The sequence below is a fragment of the Ceratotherium simum genome, chromosome 15, assembly GCF_057802395.1.
Source record: "Ceratotherium simum simum isolate JZ-2026a chromosome 15, ASM5780239v1, whole genome shotgun sequence".
Lineage (NCBI taxonomy): Eukaryota > Metazoa > Chordata > Mammalia > Perissodactyla > Rhinocerotidae > Ceratotherium > Ceratotherium simum.
In genome coordinates this window covers 48,443,179-48,466,490 of record NC_141914.1, presented here as the reverse complement: position 1 = coordinate 48,466,490, position 23,312 = coordinate 48,443,179, and the positions used below count along the sequence as shown (strand labels likewise).

At 35.8% G+C, this 23,312-nt stretch overlaps 1 protein-coding gene across 1 annotated transcript in view; it reads right to left on the bottom strand.

Moving 5' to 3' along the window:
- SPATA16 (spermatogenesis associated 16) overlaps positions 1–23,312 on the bottom strand; it is a 220,021-nt gene that overhangs the window by 119,024 nt on the left and 77,685 nt on the right. The window contains exon 3 of the mRNA XM_014783174.2: positions 4,186–4,275. Within this exon, the coding sequence (XP_014638660.1) occupies positions 4,186–4,275 (90 nt within the window). The remainder of the gene's footprint in view (positions 1–4,185; positions 4,276–23,312) is intronic.

Below are 23,312 nucleotides of genomic sequence, written 5' to 3'. Positions count from 1 at the left end.
TATGTACATAAGAAAATGTATTCATATTAATTATTCAATAAGATTATTTCTTAAAATAAGTTTTTAGTAACTTTAAATTTGGTGAATTCTGCTAGTTGGTCATTTGGCAAATTGATTCTTCAGTGAATTACATTTTGATGCATGGGACTTCTTCAGTTTTCTTAAGTCTTAAGACACTGTGTTTGAAAAACTTGAAATTGCCAAAATTTAAAAGTAAAAGAATTTCTTGGAAAGCTCTGAATTATTATAATATTTCTTGAAGACCCACAAATCTGCAACACTGAACCTACATTCCTATACAGCAACACTAGCTGGACTTGAATATGGCCACTCCCTTTGGAAGGGCCAGTGGTAGGGTGACCATGTAGCCAATGTGCTCATATCAGTCTTGGTTTATTCCTGTTTTCCTGGTATAATCCTTAATAGTGCCCACTTTTACTATCACAAGTGCCCAATTTGAAAGATAAGTTATATGGTCACTCTAGTTAGTGATCTCCAGTTTTCTGTAGTTCAAACAATATCCTTTAATCTTATAATTGGCCTCCTTCGCACACCATCTGCTTGGGCTTTGTAAGCATTTGAATGTGTTATTTCTGCTCTAGCATAACCCTGTCTAGTTCATGTATATAGAAATACACAGCTCATTCTTCCTCAGTGATGGAGAAAGAGGCCTTGTTGTGCTTTCTCCTTTAGTGTTACCTTCAGTTTGCTTCCTCTTATACAGTGTGGTCTTAACTAGAGATTCTGCACAATGTCATCTATTTTTTGCCTTATGGATCTCCACTATAGGAGGGATGATACTATCACCTGACTTTACTGTGTGCACACTCTCATATTTATCTTTCAATCAGGGTTGTACTAACAATTTCATGTATTACCTCCTTATTGATGCAGCTAAATGGTTTTTAACCATATACTCAAAAACTATCTAATTTAATTTTCAAACCCCGAACTGGTGCTTGGGATGTGCCAAGCCCTGTGCTAGTCAATGAGCACACAGAGATGAAAGACATCATGACATTCACATTATCAAGAGTTATTAGTTCTCTTCACAAAGTAGTCAGTGTTGACTTTTGTTTGTTTCACATCTCTGCATATTTTTTCTTGTCTTATCATCTTTCTTATGAAGGTAGGCCAAATGATGTGTGTGTGTGTGTGTGTGTGTGTAAGTGTGAGTGTTGGGGAGGAGGGACAGATTTGACCAAGGACATTCTACTTCAACACGTGTACTTTTATATGCATAGAAACAGAGAGATGTTAAAGAGAGAGGCTACTTGCTATTTCAGGTAAGGCCTCACAGATTGGCTGTGTCTTGGGGGGTTACAGCAATCTCAATTTAGATTTGTGGTCTGAAAATATGATTTCACCAATTTAACCATTGCCAATTGTCTCCTCAAGGATAACTAGCATCCCTGCAGAGCCCAAATCAAATAAAATATTCTTATTTTTATTCAGTTTTCTACCATCTATATATTCTTGCTCTTTCTTCGGGTAGGATGTTACTGAAAAGATATTGACCCATAAAATAAAAGGACCTGTCCATTGCTGTAAACTGGGCTGATACCTTCCATTCCATCACAGGGAGTAGCATTTCCTCTAGCCTCTGGTTGAGAATCTGGGCTTTTATGAGGCTGTCCTGAGACTCTTTTCTGGCCTATTCACTAGGAATTCCTTCCTGGGTAGAGCTAGTTAGGCTCGGGAAACCTTAGACAGCCCGATATCCAGGCACTGATTACATATATTCTTTCTTGGATCAGATAGGAGATGATCCATTTCACTGGGGATCATGGTTTTAAGACTTCCTAAGTCACATAGTAATGGCATTCTTTTGTATGTGGTAGGTGCCTCTCAATCTCAGAAACATGACTAGTTGGCATCCAAAAGAAAATAACCTTGAAGTGTTGACTTTTCCAATGAGTTTTAATACAATGTGCTCGTAAGAGGCCTGAACCAAACTACCCAAATCTCTAAGAAATTGATTGATAAACATCAATGCTTTATATATTGATTTGTATTTATTGTTTTACATTAGAAATCTAATAGCCAAGAGACACTAAGATATTCATGTTCACGATTCATTGCATTCTTTCCCTTGGAGTGAAAAAAAGGATGACTGATACCGTATGTTGAAGATGTACATAATAGCCAAGGAAACCAAGATGAAAAATACTTGTATCTGAAAGTAATTGTATCTGCTTTTCTGCTGAAAGTCCACACCAGCGTAACCAACAATTACCAGAAACTTTCTCAAGGAGCCCTCTCAGGCCAATCATCAAACGATATTAAACAGATATACTTACTTTACTGCAGAGATATACACGCCAAGGACAATGGATATTCAGTGCCAATTTTACATGGCAAACACTGACAATATCCTAATTTTCAAGTTATCATTGTTTACTTGTTTGTTTTAGGACCCATAAGGAGTTGTCATCACCACTTGAACTCAAACAGTTATGCTTGATACAATTAAGTTATAGTCAACGATATACCAGTCTTCTGTCTCTCCCCCAAACCCAAAAAACCTAGATTTGCCACATTTGCCATTTCCATAGTGTAAACTCTCCCAGCATTGCTAACTTCTCCTGCAGTTTAACAACTAGCTGTCCCCAAATTCCTGAATATTTAACAATCAGCTTTCTAGAGTCTGTGCAAGCTGATTCCAAAACACCACTAGCAGCTTTTTACTCCTTGCAATCTAGTTCTGACGTTGCTTCTAGCCTTCTCCTATTATCTTTTGATTAGATTCAGAAGACAATTAATAAACCATCTCTTAAGGAAAGCTATTTTAGAGATAACTATCTGTTTATACTGAATCTATTATCTTCAATTGTAACTAGTGACCTTTAAAAAGCGTGAGACAGAAGGAAGCTTACTATCATCTTTTAAATTCCCTCTCATTCACATAGTTAGGAAAACTGTGTGGGCAGAAAGTAAGCCACAGGGACAACTCAGCAGAGAATGAAAAGTAGGAAGAAGTCATATGTGAATATGTAAGCTAAAACATGTTGGAGAAAGAGCATAAGGAAAAACGGACTGCAAAAAAAGAGATTGATAGATGAAGACCTATTTTAATTTTTAAAAGTGGACATTAGCGGACAGGTAAATAGATATTGTGGCATACTGATTGTTTGACTGCAAAGTGAGGGTAGTTGGGATTAATTCTGCCTTCCTTATTCATCATTTAATTGAGTTCAGGTAACTGCTAGGACCATCTTGTACAAATGGAATTGATGTCAACCTCACGGCATCAATTTTATGGAACCATTTTATTACCCACTTAAATTCCTTAAACTTCATTTTCCAAGAAAGTGTTATTTGAAAATGTTCTAGAGACAGCAGCCACCTGCAACCTAGGTCCCCCGGCCCCATTACTGTGAATTTCTCCTTAGGAATTATGTTTGGAGTAAATGTGAAAACCACCCACACTTTCTTGATAAATTCCTGGGGTGGAAGAGTGGATGATCAAGAAATAGCAGGTACCTATATATTGGGAGATGAGGAAAATTTTCTTCGAGAGAATTAATCAAAGGGAAGGGGAGTCTGATATGATCAGTTTGATCCAGGAAGGAAAAAGCCTTGGTTGTCACAGGTGAGAAGGAATTCCGAGTGTAGCACTGAGGCTGCTGCACAGTTCTTGCAATTCTTTGCCATAAGTTTAGGTTCTGGGGATGAGAATATTAAGAGCTGCCTCACTGGGTTTTTATGAAACGTATTGGAGTCCAAGAGGCAATCTTTAGGACACCTCTTACAACCCTTGGTGTTATAACTGATGCCATCTTTTCTAGAAATGGGCTCTCAGGGTCCTTTTTATGTGGTTGGATTTTATTTCCAGAACTCAAAAAAGAGATAGGCACAGAATTGTGTCATTACAACCAAGATCAGGAATGTACTTGAGAGCAAGAGTTCAAGTTCATTTCTAATCTTCCATGGAAGTTTTCCCATCTTTATCAGTGACCTTATGGCTAGAAAGTTTGAATTTTACTAAGAGCTATGAACACAGAATGGCTTTAATTAAAGAAAAAGATAGTCAATAATTGTTGGTTTGACGTTTATAAGACAATAATTCTGGTAAAATCATACTCCATGAGAGAAATGGAAAGTTCTATTATGCTATTACCAGAAGCTGAGAATAAAACTAATTTAACTTGAAATAAATCTTCTCAAAAGTTATAACAAACATACCGGGCAGCTTCTGAATATCTCTCCAGACATCTAAACACTGTTGCCTGACGAAGATGATTTCGGAAATAGGCTGGGTTTAAAACAATGCTCCTGTAACAAGATAAACACAAATGTTATTAGGTTTGAAAAGTCAATTACCAGAAGTGTATAGGAATGAAATAGCATGCATTCAATTTTATATACAATATATTTTAAAAGATACTAATGAACGAAGCCCTTTTCTTCCTGTAATTGTCAGTTAAGACAAATAAACAAGCATTATTGAAAAACTAAGTTTGCATGATAAAAGCAATTTTATTTACAGCACTGGATATCTTTTATAGATATGACAATGACAAAGAATTTGAATCCGACTTATATTACATATAAGATATGACACTATTTTATTTGCTTATGTTAATAAATCAGGCAAAAATCGCAGGTTATTTATCGTATGTCTTCCTGTAATGAAGGAGGAGGTTGTTAGCTGCTGAATTTCAGTTAAAAGAAGGGAACTGGCATTTGGGTGACACGTTCATTTGCACTTCATAGTTAGGTTCTGCTTCTTCCTCCAGCTGGACAATGTAGTAGAAGGGGAGGAGCCCTTGTTAAGGACTCTAGTCCTGACCTCGCCACTTTTGGTAAGGCCCTTATTCACTTGGGTTTCCATTTTGTGTTATTGAAATTACAAGGCTGGACTTGTGGCTAAGAATATCTATCTATCCTTACTTGCTGATTCTTCCATCACCTTGTAGAGTTCTGAAGTCTCAATCCAAGCCCAGATGAGAAGATGATCACTCCACAGTTGCCTTCTTCCCCCAGAGATAAAGTGGTAGACATTCCCCTTCCTTGCTCACTGAGAGCCAGGCACTGTTCAAGGCATTCAAGATAATGAGCTGAACTAGCTGAACATAGTCCATGGCCCATCACCAAATGAGGAGGCAGTCGTTAGTGAAAGTTTGAAATGTACCTTATAGTAGCAGAGTGTGCTCTGTTATTGATGTGAGATACAAATGTTACAGAACCAACATGGGATGATTTAGCAACTTCTTGTGAGCCTTCTTTTACAAGCTGATGAGGATCACTTGGAATTAGTTTATTATTGAAGTAAGTGGTTCTTAATCTTTTGTTGAGAGGTTTACAGAGCTCTTTGAGAATCAGATAGAAGCTATGAACCTCTGTCCAGAAAAATGTGCATAAACATAGTTGCCCAAATTTAGGGAATTCATGTGGCCCTTTAAAGCTATTCATGAACTCCAGATTGAAAATCATGCAGACAAAAATAATTCCCTTCTCAGAAACATTGCTTATGGAAAGAATAAAGTAGAAAAGAAACATCTGTCTGGCCCATGTAGAATCACAGACTTATATGATGCTGAGATGAATTGATTGAATAATTTAGCTCACTTTGAACACAAGTGAACAGAATCCAGAGAGGTTAAACGATCTTTCTAAAATCACACACAACTAGTTAGTAGGAGTGCTGTTTCAAATTCATTGTATTTCCCATCTCTAGCCACAGTACTTTGTATTATACCTTGCTGCCTCTCCTAGGATGATTTCTGAATTAGAGAAGCCTGAGTTAGTGATGTTTTACTGTATTCTATGACTAATAATTTGTACAAGTGAATACATTAATACCCCAACAACACACATTATTCCCGTTGGTGATTTCTGATTAAAATGTTGGAAATTTAAAATCTATTGCATGAGTTTATTCCATACTAATATTGAACTATTAATATCTACTACTAATATTTTACATTAATTCATAAAAAGAGTATGTTTACAAAGCATGTTTATATATTTTATCCCTGTAAAAGTACTCTTGTAAAAGTAGATCAGAGTGAAACGAACAGGCCTGGGTCTTTCGACTCCGACCAGAACTTTTTCTTCCATATTATAGCTAATTCTCCCCTCTTACTTTGTAATTATTAATTCACTTATGCATTTATAATAAATGTCAACAAATGTGATGGGGTAGAATCCTTACTGAATGGGTATTTCTAGCCTTTGACATCTCTTTGCCCATGATGTAGTGTCACGGTTTTGCTGGGCTATTCTCCAAGAATCTTGCTTTGCCAGACAAGTTCTTTTGACAAAAATGGATTAGACTGGAGAGAAGGATGGGGTGTGGTGGGCAAGAGGAGTAGTGAGGGAAGGGTTTAGTAAAAGAGAGGGAAGGGGGAGAGGAAGAGTCATCAAAGTGGCTTTGGATGTAGATGGAGGAGAAGATTATTGTGGGTAGTGAGGGTTGGTGAGGTAAACACTCTTTCAGTGTGATTTTATAAAAGGACAGATTTTTTTTTAAATTGCTTGTAATTAAAAGTCCTTTTGGGGGCTGGCCCTGTGGCCTAGTGGCTAAGTTCAGTGCACTCAGCTTCAGCGGCCTGGTTCAGTTCCCAGGTGCATATCTACACCGCTCATTGGCAACCATGCTCTGGTGGTGAGCCACATATAAAATAGAGGAAGATTGGCACAGATATTAGCTCAGGGTGAATCTTCCTCAGCCAAAAAAAAAAAAAAGTCTTTTTTATGGTGTTGAAGAAATACAAGCAGAGGACATGAGTTTGGAAATCACCATTGCTAGGTTCTTTTAACCATAACACTACCCTGCGCTGAATCATGTGAGTCACAGCTTCAGAAGAGGGACCAGAAGAAGATCCACCAGTCTACCCTGAGGGGTGGGGTATAATCACAAAAGAATGTTTAGAAATTCAGGATGAGATATGATATTTGGCAATTTACTGTTTTTGGTTCTTATGATTATTGCAGCAGTCACTGTGTGCTTATAACATGCCCTATGAGATATTTGGCAAGGAAATGCCAGTGGTGATTGTGAAGCCTAGTTTTTTACATATTTATTAATTTATTTGATGCTTTCTAAAATGACATAGCCTTTCAAAGATGTGTTTTACATTGTGTACAACTTGTAGAGGAAATGTTGATTTAGCCTTTGAGAAGTTCTTAGTCATTTATCATTTGATGCCATTTGGGGAGCTGTGGGAGGCAGTCTGTGACCAAAAGGGACACTCCAAGTGGAGCTGGAGTGAGAGCAACAAACACCCCTACAATTATCATCAGAGAGAGAAGATCTCTGTGCTGATTGGTCTGATTTTATCCAAGAGGAAATAACTCTGATTTAGCTATGCTGATAGGTAAAAAAACAGGACTCATGTTAGACAGAATAGCTAAATAATGGAAGTCATTCATTGAATTTTTGTCAGTAGAATGGAGGTAGTGTTAGTAATGGGCCATGATTGCTCACTTGCTTGACTAGCCCTATTCTAAGAGAATGGGATCATGTAAAATAATAAATATTATAATAGATACAGTTTATTTTCTTTATCAGTGTGTTATCTGTGGTATATCTTATGCTTCTTATGATTTCTATTAGTGACTGCTTTAAACTTATCTTTTATATTAAATTTTATGTAATTTAACTTGTGTGTGCATGCATGTGTGTGTGCTTGTTCTACTAAGTCCTAAGTTTGTAATGTTGTGAGGCCAGAATATGTCTATTTTGGTGATTATTCAAAGTGTTTCAATTCACTTGTCAAATAATTTCTCCTTCTCTCAGTGATCTGATATGTCACCTTTATTATATACTAAGTTCATATGCATATTTGGATTGATGGCTGGACTTTGTATCCAACACTTGCTTTTTTTATTTTTTGCTGGGAAAGATTCACTCTGAGCTAACATCTGTTGCCAATCTACCTCTCCCTCTTTTTTTGCCCCCCTAAAGCCCCAGTACATAGTTGTATATTTTAGTTGTGAGTCCTTCTAGCTCTTCTATGTGAGCCACCACCACAGCATGGCTACTGACAGACGAGTGGTGTGGTTCCACACCCGGGAACAAAACCCGGACCGCCAAAGCAGAGTGTACTGAACTTTAACAACTAGGCCATCAGGGCTGGCTCCCACACCCTCTGATCTGTCTGTTTTTGTGACAGGAACAAACTGTTTTATTTATTGTCATTTTAAAATATACTTTAATTTCTGGAAGGGAAATAACTTCCTAATGTCCTCTTTGTGAAAAACTTTATCTCATATGGCATATTTATTCTTCCTAATGAACTTTATAATCTTCATTTTCTAAAGTTGCAAAAAACAGCATTTTGTGGTTTTCACTGGTGTTAAAATAAAGGCATTAGATTAATTTTAAGAAGAATAGACATTTTTATACTATTGTCTTCCCATCCAGGAATGTGACATTTCTCTTCTGCATTCAAATATTCTTTTATATCTATCTCCGAGTAATAATTTAACCTTCCTTTTACCTTTTTAAAAATAGAAGTTTTACTAATTTCTTATTAATTCTTAAGTTTTAAAATTATACATGAGGATATACATGTATAAATGTATGTGCATATAGGTGTATGTGTGTGTGTATATATCTATATCTATATAGATATACACAAGTTACTGCTCAAAGTATGATCAGCAGCACCTGGGACCTCATTAGAAATGTGAAATCTTGATCCCCACTCCGAACCTACTGAATCTGCATTTTAACAAGACCCTCAGATGATTTGTATGCACATTAAAACTTGAGAAGCACTACATATATGCATAATAAGAATGGGATTTTTTTCCATTATATTTCCTAACTTCTTATTGCCAGCATTTAGATACACGTTTTAAAAATACTTATTTTGGGGGGCCAGCCCCGGTGGCGTAGCGATTAAGTGCCCATGCTCAGCCGCTGGTGGCCCAGGGTTCCAATCCCAGGCACGCACGGAAGCACCGCTTGTGAGACCATGCTGTGGCGGCCTCTCATATAAAGTAGAGGAAGATGGGAATGGATGTTAGCCCAGGGCCAGTCTTCCTCAGCAAAAAGAGGAGGATTGGCATGGATGTTAGCTCAGGGCTGATCTTCCTCACACACACACAAAAAAACTTATTTTTGTATCCTTCTGACTTAATATTGCAAAAATTTACTTTTATTCACATCATCTGCAAACAATGATGCTTGGCAATGCTTTTCAATATTTATATCTTCTGTTCTTACTGCATAGGCTAAAATTTTTTAAAAGGAATTTAAATAAGTGAGGTGATCCAGGGATGTTTCAATATTTCACTGATAACTATGATTTTGGATTGATTTGAGAAAAAATTATTATTTTTGAAGAGTTATTATCAGAAATAAATGTTTAATTTTTTTCAAATGCCCTTTGGATCCATCAACATGATCTTGTGGACTTTGTCCTTTGATCTTTTGTAGGGATGATTTGGATTAATTACTGATTCAAAAAAAGCATTAAAATTAATAAACAGAATATTAAAGTCAAGGATTAAGAAAGTGAATAATAGGGGCCGGCCCCGTGGCTTGGTGGTTAAGTGAGCGCGCTCCACTGCTGGCGACCCGAGTTCGGATCCCGGGCTCCCACCGGCGCGCTGCTTCTCCGGCCATGCTGAGGCGGCGTCCCACATACAGCAACTAGAAGGATGTGCAGCTATGACACACAACTATCTACTGGGGCTTTGGGGGAAAAAATAAATAAATAAAATCTTTAAAAAAAAAAAAAAAAAAAAGAAAGTGAATAATAAAACAGAACTACGTCCAGGACAAAAAGTGAACAAACATAAAAGTAAGGGTTTTTTAAAATTATTATACTGTGATTTTTATAAAATATTATGCTAGAATTGAGTTGCCAGAGGTTTTGTATTTTGTTAGTCTTTTCAGCCAAACTAATCTTAGATTTAGCTATTCATTCTGCTGTTCTTTCTGTCCTTCAGTTCATTCATTTCTACTTTTATATCTATTAATCCATTTTTGTTCTCTCTGGATTTTATTTTATTGTTTTTCTTCTCATTCGTGACTTATTCAATCTATGTTTTCTCTCTAAATAAAGCATTTATAGCTATGATTTTTTGTTTACTGATTTTAGCTTTGACCGTGTCCATAAGAATGATAGAGTATGTTTCATTCTATATTATTTCCCTAGTCTCTAATTATAGATTTTAATTCCTCTTTGATTGAAATATTATTTAGGATAGCATTGTTTGATTTCCAAAGGGTAGTTTTCCTTACCATAACTTTTATTGTTTATTTCTCACTTTATTATGATGTAAATACAAAATGTCTTGTGCATTTCTGCTTTTCATATATATCAAGAGTAATAAATAATGGAGTATTGCAAATATTTTAATGGCATGTGGAAGAAAATATATTCTTCATTTGTAAGGTATTGTTAGAAACTCTGGAAGGGAAATTATAAGATTTTCAATGATCCAAATAAAACTGCTCTATAGGTAACTTTACTCCACTTAAGTTCCTTAGGAAATCTTTCTAGACCTAAATTTTAATGGTAATTATTACCATTTCAAAATTCAGCTTGTTTTAAAAGGCAGTATTGATTTCATGTTCTTTGTTCTCATCTTTATACTTAATCTCTAATTTTTAGAAAATTAACTTCTTATTTTAATATACTTTTATTTGTCAGTTTTATTGAGGTATACTTTATATATAGTAGTATTCATCATTTTAAAATGTACAGTTTGATGCATTTTGACAAATTTATAACCAGCACCACAATAAAGATATAGAATATTTCCAACCTCACCCAAAAGTGGCAATGGAGGCAGGAGAGTTTCCTACCTGTTCCCCCAGAGACAGATGTGTTTTGCTTCTACTTCTCCACCAGATGCCATGGATTTTTGCCTGGACTCCGTGACTGAGAATGTTAACTTAAGGCTTCGGCTTTATGTGAGATTAGGGATCACAGAAGCAAATTCTTATTTAGGTGAAGATGCCTAAGGCCAGTTCCCTTTACCTTGCTTGGTCATTAGCAAAGTAAATTAGAATTGATTCTCCTCCTGAATGACACTCCTCTTACTCTCTTAGTAAGGTGCTGACATATTCTTTTATAAATAGTTGGTAGATCTAGAGAATGCCAGGAATATGGAATATTTTAATTTTACTGAAGCATGATGACCTTGTGATAAAATGGTGACATTTATGCTGGATAATGGCATCATTCAGTAGATTATAACTAGTTGAACAACTAATCAATACTATTGAAATATGGTCTGGATTATTATGAAAGAAGAATTTAATGGCTTGTCCTTAGCCCTTTTGGTGGACAATATTTCCATTAGTGACTAAGATTAAGAGATTGAAAGGATGTCTATAAAATTTTCAGATGGCATAAGTTTACCTAACAAGGAACTAATACCACTGATTACAGAAGCAAAATTCAAAATGATCTGGACTGGTTAAAAATAAAAAACTTATGCTATGGATTTAAAAAATCAGTTTTACAAATATAATCACAGCTTAAATGCGACCATGTGGAAAAAGTCTGAATATTTTAACTAATCACAAGCCAAATGTGATAGGACAATATGATAGAGCTACAAAAACTGTACATAAAATTTACATTAAATCAATCAAAGGTATTCTGTTCAAATAATAAATATGTTTTCACTGAATTGTGCCTTATCCATATAGTCTTTTGAATTCATCTACAGTTCTGAGCATCTACAAGAATCATCTCCATATTGGAGTGTGTCTAGAGCTTCCAATGGGTCTGGAGAAGATAGTGTGTGAAGAATATAGAATGAAAATGATATGTGTAGAGAGTTAAAAATAAGATTAGTGGAGACTAAGTAAGTACTTTCAAATACAAACACCTGCCATGTGGAAAATAGAATATTCTATGTAATACCAGATGAGGCCAGGCAAAAATCAATATTATGAAGTTATAAATAGTTCTGTTCAACATAAGGAGGGACTTAACAACCAATGACGCAACAGGCTTTGAGAAGAGTTTGCTTTTACAGGAATCATTTAAATGACATTTAGAATGCCATCTGTCAGGATGTGCAAAAGAAATTCTTGACTGAGTGGGAGATTAGGCTAAATGGCTTTCAAGTACATTCACAAAAATACCTTATAATACATAGTTGAGTACTGTGAAGGGTCTGAGTTTTTCTCCACATACAGGCTAACAAATTAGCTTGACATAGTTTCATGGATGCTCGTAGAAGATGTGAACCTCAGGGTCAGAGACAAAGGACAGTTTTTTACTCACAGCAATAGCAGTAGCCAGTATATAAGTCTTTTGTTGCACTGGTTCCTTGAGCCACAATTCCCAGATGGCAATGCAAAGAAGGCTGGGTCACACCTTCACATGCAGTAGGCTGTATTACACGAGAAGAATCCTGAGCTTAGGGAACGCAAGTCTTTTATAGTGGAGTCTAAGCATGCCTGTCCTTAGCTCTAGAGGGAGATACTATCTCCATATTCCAAAGCTGTAAGCAGACTTACCTTTTCTTCCAAGGCTGTTTACTACACAATCATCTTTGAAAAGATAATCCAAAGCAAAGACGGTCAGTGTCTTATTCACTCAACATGCAAAAATGCAGGAGACCCATGGAGAATTGTCTCCCTACATAGATAATTTTTGTTCAGATATGCAAGAACTATTTTTTATATTCATGCCATTAACAAATAAAAAATGGTTCATCACAACATATAAAAAAATTAAAATATCATAGGAAAATAGGATATCTAATATTGAAGAGTAAGTGATTACATTATTATCTATTTATATTCTGTTCTAGGAAGAGTTTAAGGCAGCTTATAGAATACTTATAAGGTTAAATAAAAATGAAAATAACTCACAGGGAGCAAAAGGAAAAACAGATAAACTGGACTATATCAAAATTAAAAACTGCATCACAGGACGCTATTGACAGAGTGAAAAAGCAACTTGTGGAATGGGAGAAAATATTTGCAAATCATATATCTGATAAGGAGTTAATATCTGGAATATATAAGAAGCTCCTATAACTCAACAATGGAAAATCAAACAACCCAATTAAAAAATGGGCAAAGGAATTGAATAGATATTTCTCCAAAGAAGATATATAAATCGCCAATAAGCACATGAAAAGAAGCTCAACATCACTAATCATTAAGGCAATGCAAATCAAAACCACACTGAGATACCACCTCATGAAAGGCTATCATCAAAAAACCAAAAAATAAAAAGTGTTGACAGAGATGTGGAGAAATTGGAAAACCTGTGCACAGTTGGTAGGAATGTAAAATGGTGGGAATGTAAAATGGTGCAGCCGCCATGGAAAAAAGTATGGCAGTTCCTCAAAAAATTAAAAATAGAATTATAGTGTGATCCAGCAATTCCACTTCTGTGTATATACCCCAAAGAATTGAAAGTAGCGTTTTGAAGATTCATCTCCATGTTCATAGCAACATTATTCACAATAGCCCAAAGGTGGAAGTAACTCAAGTGTCCATTGACAGATGAGTGGATAAACACAAGGTGGTACATCCACACAATGGAATACTACTCAGCCTTAAAAAGAAAGGAAATTCTTACACATGCTATAACATGGATGAACCTTCAGGACATTATGCTAAGTTAAATAAGCCAATCACAAAAAGACAAATACTGTAGGATTCCACTTTTATGAGGTACCTAAAGTAGATACATTCATAGAGAAAAAAAGTAGAATTGTGGTTGCCAGGAGCTGGGGTGGGAGGGGGTTGGAGAGTTGTTGTTTAATGCTACAGAGTTTAGTTTTGCAAGATGAAAAGAGTTCTGGAGATTGGTTGTTTAACAATGCAAACATATTTAACACTACTGAACTGTTCATTTAAAGAATGGGCAAGATGGTAAATTTTATGTTACATGTGTTTTATCACAATTTAAGAATAAAACAAAAAATAACTAAGTGAGGAAAGCAAGATTAAAAGTAGGAAAGTTAAGATGAAGTCTGGATGAGGTTAGTACACAAAACATATGTCTAAGATCCTAAGAGTTTGGTTGAGATGGACTATACATTTTCTTCTAGGTTTGCTAGTAGCTGATGGAAAGAGAGACATATAGTTTGTTTTAAACAAGCCAGTTGCTCAATTCAAATATTTCTTGTAGTACAATCAGAAAGATCACCTTATCCAAAGATGCCCTATAATGTAACAATTTGTGTCCTCAGTAACAGATTTAGAGAAAAATCAGAAAGTGTTCCACATGGTTGCTTCTTAGAGCTTCTTTCAACGTGGCTGTTGAAAATCTCGATCTAGTAACCTAAATTCTGGGGTAGGTGGAAGGAATGGGAATGTAAAGGAAACTTATGCAATAGTGCTGTCACTGTACAAGGATTCAGCGAAATCTTAGTGATTGTGTGTCTTATTTGGTCACTTGGTTCACTACAGAAGATTCATTAGAATTAAAAGCTAAGGGGGCCGGCCCAGTGGTGTAGTGGTTAAGTTCGTGTGCTCCACTTTGGCGGCCCGGGGTTTGCAGGTTCGGATCACAGCGTGGACCTACACACCACTCAATCAAGCCATACCCTTATGGGTGGCACCCCTTATACAAAATGGAGGAAGATTGGCACAGATATTAGCTCAGGGACAATCTTCCTCAAGCAAAAAGAGTAAAGGTTGGCAACAGATGTTAGCTCAGAGCTGATCTTCCTCACAAAAAAAAAAAGAAAAAAAAAGAATTAAAAGCTAAAATAAAGTATAACAATCCTCAACTTATTGAGAAGAATTGAGAGGTCTATCTATTCACTTTAAATATCTTACATTGACAAGACAGAACAACGGAATGACCCAATTTGATTTGCATGGGAAAAATGGAACTATTTTATAAAGTATTAGAGCATAAAATTAAAATTAAAGGCATTGCTTTTTGAAATAAGAAAATTACAGTAGATTGTTGTCATAAAGCATATAGCTCTGGCAAAACAGTAGGAAAGTATGTTTTTGCAAAAGTGTGAAAATAAAACCTAACCTTTAGGGAAACAATGACAAGAAATCATGCTCAAATATTTCTTGAGATCCTAGCATGTGCATGGCACAGCAGAAGAGAACAAGTTTAAAGAAGCCAAATGGGAAAGTAATTCGAATATCATCCCTGATGCTTTGTCCCCAAATTACAAGTAATTATATGTGGAAAATATATTAAATTATAAAATTACTCAAGTGAGCAACAAACACATTATTTCCTGACATGACCAAGAGTCAATAGGATAAATACTTTAAAAATTTGCTATATTGTCACAGTTCTGAAAAATATACAGTCAGAAGGGAGATGTTATATGGTCTGTCTTCTTTGTCTTGCTAATAATGAACACACCCTAAAGAATGATTAGGATCTAGGTTTAAGTATATTTTACCTTAGAATTTGAGTACGAGATTTCCTTGTTTAGAAAAATAGAATGAAGATTAAGGGATGCAAGTAACAAATTTAATGGGTCATCAGTACCAAGAAATAGGAACCTATAGGAGGAGGCCTCCTAGGGCTTTTAGTCTTCCATATTCTTTTTTTTTTTGCTGAGGAAGATTGGCCCTGGGCTAACACCCGTGCCCATCTTCCTCCACTTTTTATGGGATGCCACCACAGCATGGCTTGACAAGCAGTGTGACAGTGCGTGCTGGATCCGAACCCTGGGCTGCCGCAGTGGTGCACGCACACTTAACCACTACCCCACCAGGCTGGCCCCCCATATTCTTAATCAAAATGAATATTGTCAGTTAACATGCATCAAATAATCAGCAAAAATAAGTATGACACTCTGCTGGGTCTTTAGAAGCATGCAGTAATACGCCTTTCTGAGCAATGGAGAACATTTCTTTTTCTCTACATTTCTTCTTTTACTTTTTCACTCAGATAATTACTCTGTATCCATTGGAGACCTCTCCATAATGGGAAGTAATGCTCACCAATGTTATTTATCTTTATACGTGCAGCACCTAGCAAATGCCTAACACATAGTGGGCACTCAATGAGTGTTTATGGAATACAGCAATGTTACTTGAGTGACTGAACACACTCTTCCTCAGGAGCCATCAGAGAACTTAATCTTATCTAAGATTCGCCAATGAGTTCTACATCTATTGTGATCTGAATACACTAAACTCCCCTCTCTACTGACTTTTGCACCTATATGCCAGTTGAACGTCAGATTTCCACAATCTCATAATCCCTACCTCTATGCAGATGTGATCAGGAATGAAAGGCAGTTTATGTAATTAAAGGAGATAGAGATAGAGACAGATAAGTAGGCCCTTTGGAAAAAAATTCCCAATATAAAATTATTTTTCATAATTTGAAAACCTGAAAAAAACCCACATTTTTGTAGACTGTAATTGTGTCTTCCCATTTTTTTCTCCATCTGTCAAATGCCTGGGTAGGGCAAACATGCAGTGGATTCCCATTTATTTTTCATCTACATTGTAATCCAAAGACTGTCCAGTAAAAGCTGTTAGTAAATCACTTGTTCAGTCCTCGCAGCAAAACAGTCTTTAAGTCATACAGTATATCAACCTATCTTTTGACATTTTCATTTTTTGTTCTTGACATTTCTCTTAAAAAATAATACAGTGTTGGCCCTATTATCTTTTCTTTCGGGTCCGTGAACCAAACACCAGCTATCAACTCTCTTGTAGAAAAGCTATCAAGATTCAGAGACAAAGATGTAGATGTGAGGCCCTATTCACCTGTCTGTGTGATGCTGAGGGGGAGGAGGGTGGAGCAGTGGTGCTGGGGGTCCAAGAACAGCGCCACAAACATCACGGCTTTCTTCTATCCTCTGTGTTACTCGGGTGGGATGCGTTTTAGAATGATTACTTTGAAAAGTACAATTAATAAATTCCCCTCTGTTCTAACCTACCAGAAATTACTTATGATTCTTTCAGCAACAATTATTGAGTGGAAACCATGTGGCAAACACTGTACAGCTTCTAAAGAAAAGAGACAGAAGGGTAAATACACACTTAAACTAATACTTTGAGTAGCCCTATTGTATGGAAATAAATGTCTGCCTGCATTCTATTATTTTTCTATGCTGCCTTCAACTGGCAATTATGTGAGAATCTTTAAAATGGACTGAAATAAATTATAGTGGATACTACTATATAGTTTCACTGGATAATGAAATGAGATGCTTATTTCTTTTAGAATCTGAAAATTAGAGGGATTTTTGATAGCAAAATCAAAACCATTTGTTTATTATCAAGTATTAAAATTGCTCACATTAAAATCATGCTTTTTTTGGTCTGGAGACTAATAAATGACATTCAGATAACAATATTACTATAAAGTCCCCTGTAGCCCCTATACCAGAGAAATATTGATGTAACTCTCATGCTTTATGAAGCAATTAGACTTCGGACAATTGTCTGCGACTTCCCTTTGTTGAATTGACAGAATTAAGGGATTGTACCACAATGGGCAATGTATTTATGTATACAGTGTCCATCCCAGCTAAATCCCTAGAGTGTATACTATAGTTTGTAAGTTTAAAGAGAAACTTTGAATTGGATATGGACTTTGAGTAGGGGAAAAGCTCTCAATGTTGGATTCAACGTTTAGTTATAAACCAAATTACCGTTACTCAAAATGACTCAAAATACTTAGAGAGAAAAAAAAAAAAAAAACTTAGAGAAGTCTACTAATTACTCCTATTATAAATGAGAATGTTAATGGTTTCTCTTTGAAATACAAAGGGATTTTCTAATGTTTTTATTAATCCTTTATTGACAAAGATGACTAAACTTCCCATTTGACATAGTATTCTCTTTGGCTCAAAGTACTGAACCACAGCCTGTTGTGACTTGTACCAAATCAATGTCATAGCACACTACTTTGGAAAGAACACATTTTCCAGATATTTTAGAAAGTGCTGCCGTTTCTATGACTATAAGGACAACTGCATATATTATGCTTCTTTTGCTTAAAAAGCTATGTTATATACTAAGCGACTAGCCCCCAAATAGAAGTATTAACCAAATTGTGAAAAATCATTAAAATACATACATAACCAAGAATAAATAAACTAAAATTTGAAACACTTAAATTGTGGGATGCATGCAAAGGAGATGGTAAAAAGAAAAAGCTTGGGGCAAAAGGGTCTGCAATGACAGGAAAATGTAAAACTTGGAAAGAAATCAGGAGAAACCGGGTTTTGAGCTGTACTTTGAAATGGTCACATTTACGGATGAGAGGCAGAAAATCCAAATTGGAAGAGTGGCCCCAAAATGATGACTTGGTGATAGACGATGGGAAACCATATTAAAAATTGTCATGTAAATTTGTTTGACTAAAGTAATAAATTGACCATTGGGGAAGGCAGGAGCCTATTAAGGATCTGTTCATTAGTTAAAAGATTTTTAATTTTATGGAAGAAATTACTAATGCTTCAAAGATTACTCAGCAAGCACATGATGGAAACATTTTTTAAGAAGACAATCATTGCAACTACTCTGAAGAAAGATGAGAGATACTAAAGCTGGGAGGATATTAAGGATGCTATGAACTAGTATAGTGGTTCTCAAAGTGTGGCCTGCAGATTCCCAAGGGTTCCTAGATGCTTTCAGGGGGCTCACAATATTATTATTATTATTTTCATAATAATATTAAGATATTATTTTCCTTTTTCACTGTGTTGACACTTGCACTGATGTTGCAAAAGCCATGGTGGGTAAAACTGCTGGCTCTTTTGCAGGAATCAGATCAGTGATATCAAACTGTTCTAATAGTCGAGTATATTCTTCACCATTGCATGCACTTGCCCCCGCCCCCAATTATAAATCTCAACCCTTGAGTACATGTCTTTTTAATATTTGGCATGATGAGATGGGACATATGCATGAAACACTTCTTTCTTGCATAACAAAGTATGATGGCTGTCTCAAGGAAAAGCACTTATGCACTTGTGCCATTGTTTGAATTTGTGAGCTGACTTAGCCGCTGTTTCCACGGAATACCGTGTTTTACTTGGAAGAACAACTAACAAACTATGATGATCAGATTTGGAATTTGGCAGACATTTCTCCAAAATGAAATAAGTGTGCCTATCACTTAAAGGAACACAACTGACAGTATTTATTGCCAGTGATAAAAGTTTGATCTTTCAAGCAAAAATTAGAATTTTGGAAAACTTATATTTGTCACTGTGAGCTTGACAGCCACCCAATCCTTAAAGACTTTTCTGATGAGGTTGGTGATATTAACATGTGCAATTTTTTAACTTTAGCATTGCATAATAGAAATCTGCATAATAGAAATCTGCAAATGATGCATTATTTTCCAAATAACCAATGTACAATGTTAGTAACTCATGCATGGGTAAACAATCCATTCACAGTGTAAGGAAGACCAATGGCTTTGCTTTTAATGTAACAGAGTACAAGTTGATTGATACGGTCTCAGAATCCACATTGCAATTAATCTTTAAGAAACTATCACTTGTCAATTCTTGGTGCAGTATCAAAGAAGAATATTCAGGATTATCTGAAAAGTCTATTAACATTCTCTTTCCTTTTCTAACTATACATCTATGTCAGACTGGATTTTCTTTGTATAGTTCAATCATATTGCAATAGATTGAATGCAGAAGCAGATATGAGAACCCAGTTTTGTTTTATGATGCTATGCATTAAAGAGATCCACAAAATGTAAAACAATGATACTCCTCTATGCATGTTTTTTTTAAAATAGTTATTTTTCATAAAATATGTATTTTATGCTAACATGTAATGTTATTTTTAATGTTCATTGTTATTTGTTTTTGTGTGTGAAATTTTTGTTGTACATTATTGTTTGTCAGTCACCATATAAATGCATCCCTTCACGTCTTGTGCCCACCCCCAACCCCCCCTTGCCCTGGGTAACCACCAAACAGTTCTATCTGTCTGTGTGCTGATTTATTTTCCACAAGTGAGTGAAATCATGCAGTATTTGTCTTTGTCTTTCTGGCTTATTTCACTTAACATAATACCCTCCAGGTCCATCCATATTGTTGTAAATGGGATGATTTTGTCTTTTCTTATGGCTGAGTAGTATTCTATTGTATATATATACCACATCTTCTTTATCCAATCATCAGTGAAGGGACACTTGGGTTGCTTCCAAGTCTTGGTTATAGTGAATAATGCTGCAATGAACATAGGGGTGCATAGGCCTCTTTGGATTGTTGATTTCAATTTCGTTGGGTAGATACCCAGTAGTGGGATAGCTGGATCATAAGGTGTTTCTATTTTTAATTCTTTGAGGAATCTCCATACTGTTTTCCATAGAGGCTGCACCAGTTTGCATTCCCACCAGCAGTGGATTAGGGTTCCCATTTCTCCACAGCCTCGTCAGCATTTGCTGTTATTTGTCTTGGTGATTATAGCCATTCTAACGGGTGTAAGATGATATCTTAGTGTGGTTTTGATTTGCATTTCCCTGATGATTAGTGATGTTGAGCATCTTTTCATGTGCCTATTGGCCATCTGTATATTTTCTTTGGAGAAGTGTCTGTTCATTTCCTCTGCCCAATTTTTGGTCGGGTTGTTTGTTTTTTTGTTGTTCAGTTGTGTGGGTTTTTTATATATTAAGGAGATTAATCCCTTGTCAGATATATGGCTTGCAAATATTTTTTCCCAGCTGGTGGGTTGCCTATTCATTTTGATCCTGGTCTCATTTGCCTTGTAGAAACTCTTTAATCTGATGAAGTCCCACTTGTTTATTTTTCCTTTTGTTTCCCTTGTCTGAGTAGACATGGAATTCCAAAAGATCCCTTTATGGCCGATGATGAGCAGTGTACTACCTATATTTTCCTCCAGGAGTTTTATAGTTTCAGGTCTCACCTTCTGGCCTTTGATCCATTTTGAGTTAATTTTTGTGTATGGCAAAAGAAGATGGTCTACTTTCATTCTTTTGCAAGTGGCTGTCCAGTTTTCCCAGCACTATTTATTGAAGAGACTTTCCTGTTTATTGTTATTTTTAAATGAATAAGTAACCACTTTTAAATTTCTACGTTTTAATTTCTAATATGGTAAATATTTATAGATATAACCCTCATAAAGCAAGAGCTCTTTGGGATCCTCAATAATGTTTAAAAATATAATGGGGTCATAAGACCAGTTCAAGGACCACTGTACAAGTAAATAGTCAAAATTTGTATGAAGGCTCTAACTGTAAAAATGAAGATGAAGAGGCACATAGGACATACTTGCAAATTGTTTAATAATTTGCATTATATTGTACCATCCTTTTTCCCTCTCTCTTAAAACCAAAATATCTTTCCCTCCTTCTTTGGGGTACGTACATGTGACTTCTCAATGTTATTCCCACATTATTTTCTTTCCACAAAAACCACAAAAACTTTCTCAGAGCCTCTATGGGTTGAACAGGTTCTACAAGCAAAATTTACAGGAACTAAAAGTCTGAAAAAGCAAAAAGATTGAGGCTAAATATACAGTAAAATTATATAGTAGACTTCTTTCATTTGCTAATCTTGCTGTGAAACATCTAAAAAATCAACTACTACTGTGAAATCAACTGTCCTCTGTGTGAAAGTCATCTTTGCTAACAAAAGCTTAATCATTGGTAACATCATAAGAACATTTATATCCAATTACAAAATTATTTTGTCTCAGGTAACGTGGGAAGGCACATGGTCTGCATTTCCTCCAGTGAGGAATATTCATAAGAAATGTATGTCACAGCTACAACCTGTGAGCAAAGTTACAGGAAATGCCATCAAGCAGACATTTCTTCTCAAACTAAAGGTGTTATAACTTAACACTTGGCTGTTCTTCAGACTTCTGTGAAAACTGAGGAAATGTCACAGGCCAAAGAGAGGGTGAAGATGAAGAATTCTTGCCATAACAACAGAGCAGGAAATAAGGGAGAGTTTAGGTAAATACAGCAGTAACAGTATAACCCTAGGATTTGCTAAATGCTAGTGGAGGCTAGTACTATATTGTCAATGATATAAAGTATCCATGGAATATCCATGAAAATATCCATAGCCATGAAATAAACATTCATAAATTGTGAAAGTAAAATGGATGATAGGGTGGTACCTATACCTGTGAGGTAATCAGCTTTTTAAGGTGAACTATTAGAGTGAGAGTAAGCCAAGCACACCCAACAAAGGATTCTTCTCTGGAAAAGAAGTAAAGAGAAAATTTTAAATATCAAACACAGGCTGACAAGAGCTATAAAATGAAGAGAGGTTGGCATCTAGGCCATGTTTTTTACCTGCTCAAACAAAAATGGGTCTGCTCCAAGGTTATCTCTTGCTACTTGTGACCCTATACGTGAAAGCCTATAAAGTGACTTCTTCATGCCAAATATCCCAGAAATGATCCTTAGGACTGAAAGAGTGGCAGGACATTAAGGAAAATTGCTTTGAGAATAAGACACAAACATCAATTTTATGGTTTAGCCCAGTGAGGCAGTTTCAGTGGGAATAAGCTTTAGTTCCTTAAAACTGTGTTGGTTAAATTTGGAAATGTGGGTAGTCCTCCATTTTTCCTCAAAGTTAATTACTTTTTTTTTTAACATTTTTGGGCATCCCGTATTCACCAGCTCCTTGTATGTCCCTAGACTTCCTCAGTTTTAGTATTAGTCTTGACCTATTCCATTTTCTAACTACTTGTCTGGAAATCTTTTTGTGTGTAGACGCAACAAATTAGGAGGCTAAAAACAAACGTCCCCTTGGGACCATCAAAATAGTTTTCACTTTGTTGATGAGCATTAGATAGATCGACTACTCACCGTGTTAACCAGAGCAAAAGAGCTCATGAAAAGAAGTTTGTGAATTCCAATATCTTGTAAAATTTCAGGTTGGTCACCTGCTGTGTTTGAAAATAATACACAACGATGACATTAAGTTTAAGATTTGCACAAATATTTTCCATTTGCAAAACAGTTTCATATCTATAATATATTTGACCCCCTTTACAAATGTTCAGGAAGATTCTGTCATTATCTCTTGTTCAGAGATGAAGAAACTGAGGCAAAGAGGAGTTAAGTGATTTGTGAAAGTCAAGGCTAGTCAGCGATGTTGCAGGGATTCTAATCCAAGCCTTTGCTTGCTGAAGCTTGTTTCACTGCATTACAAGGGAACTTACAGTTCCTCTTCTTTTCTTTACTTGTAATTACCGAATTAATCTTGGAAAGTCTAGAACATTTTTAAAAAATCTATTGACCTTGCAGGAAGTAGAAACAAACATATCTCTTCTGTTTTCATTATTCATACTTGGCCCTGGTCAAACCACTTACATGTTTTAGAACATCTCAAAGTCTTAAGTTTATGAATGCTTTTAATATCCCAGTGAGAATTTACAGAGGAAGAAGTTGCAGAAAGGCTAAGTGACATCTTTACCCATCAGAATG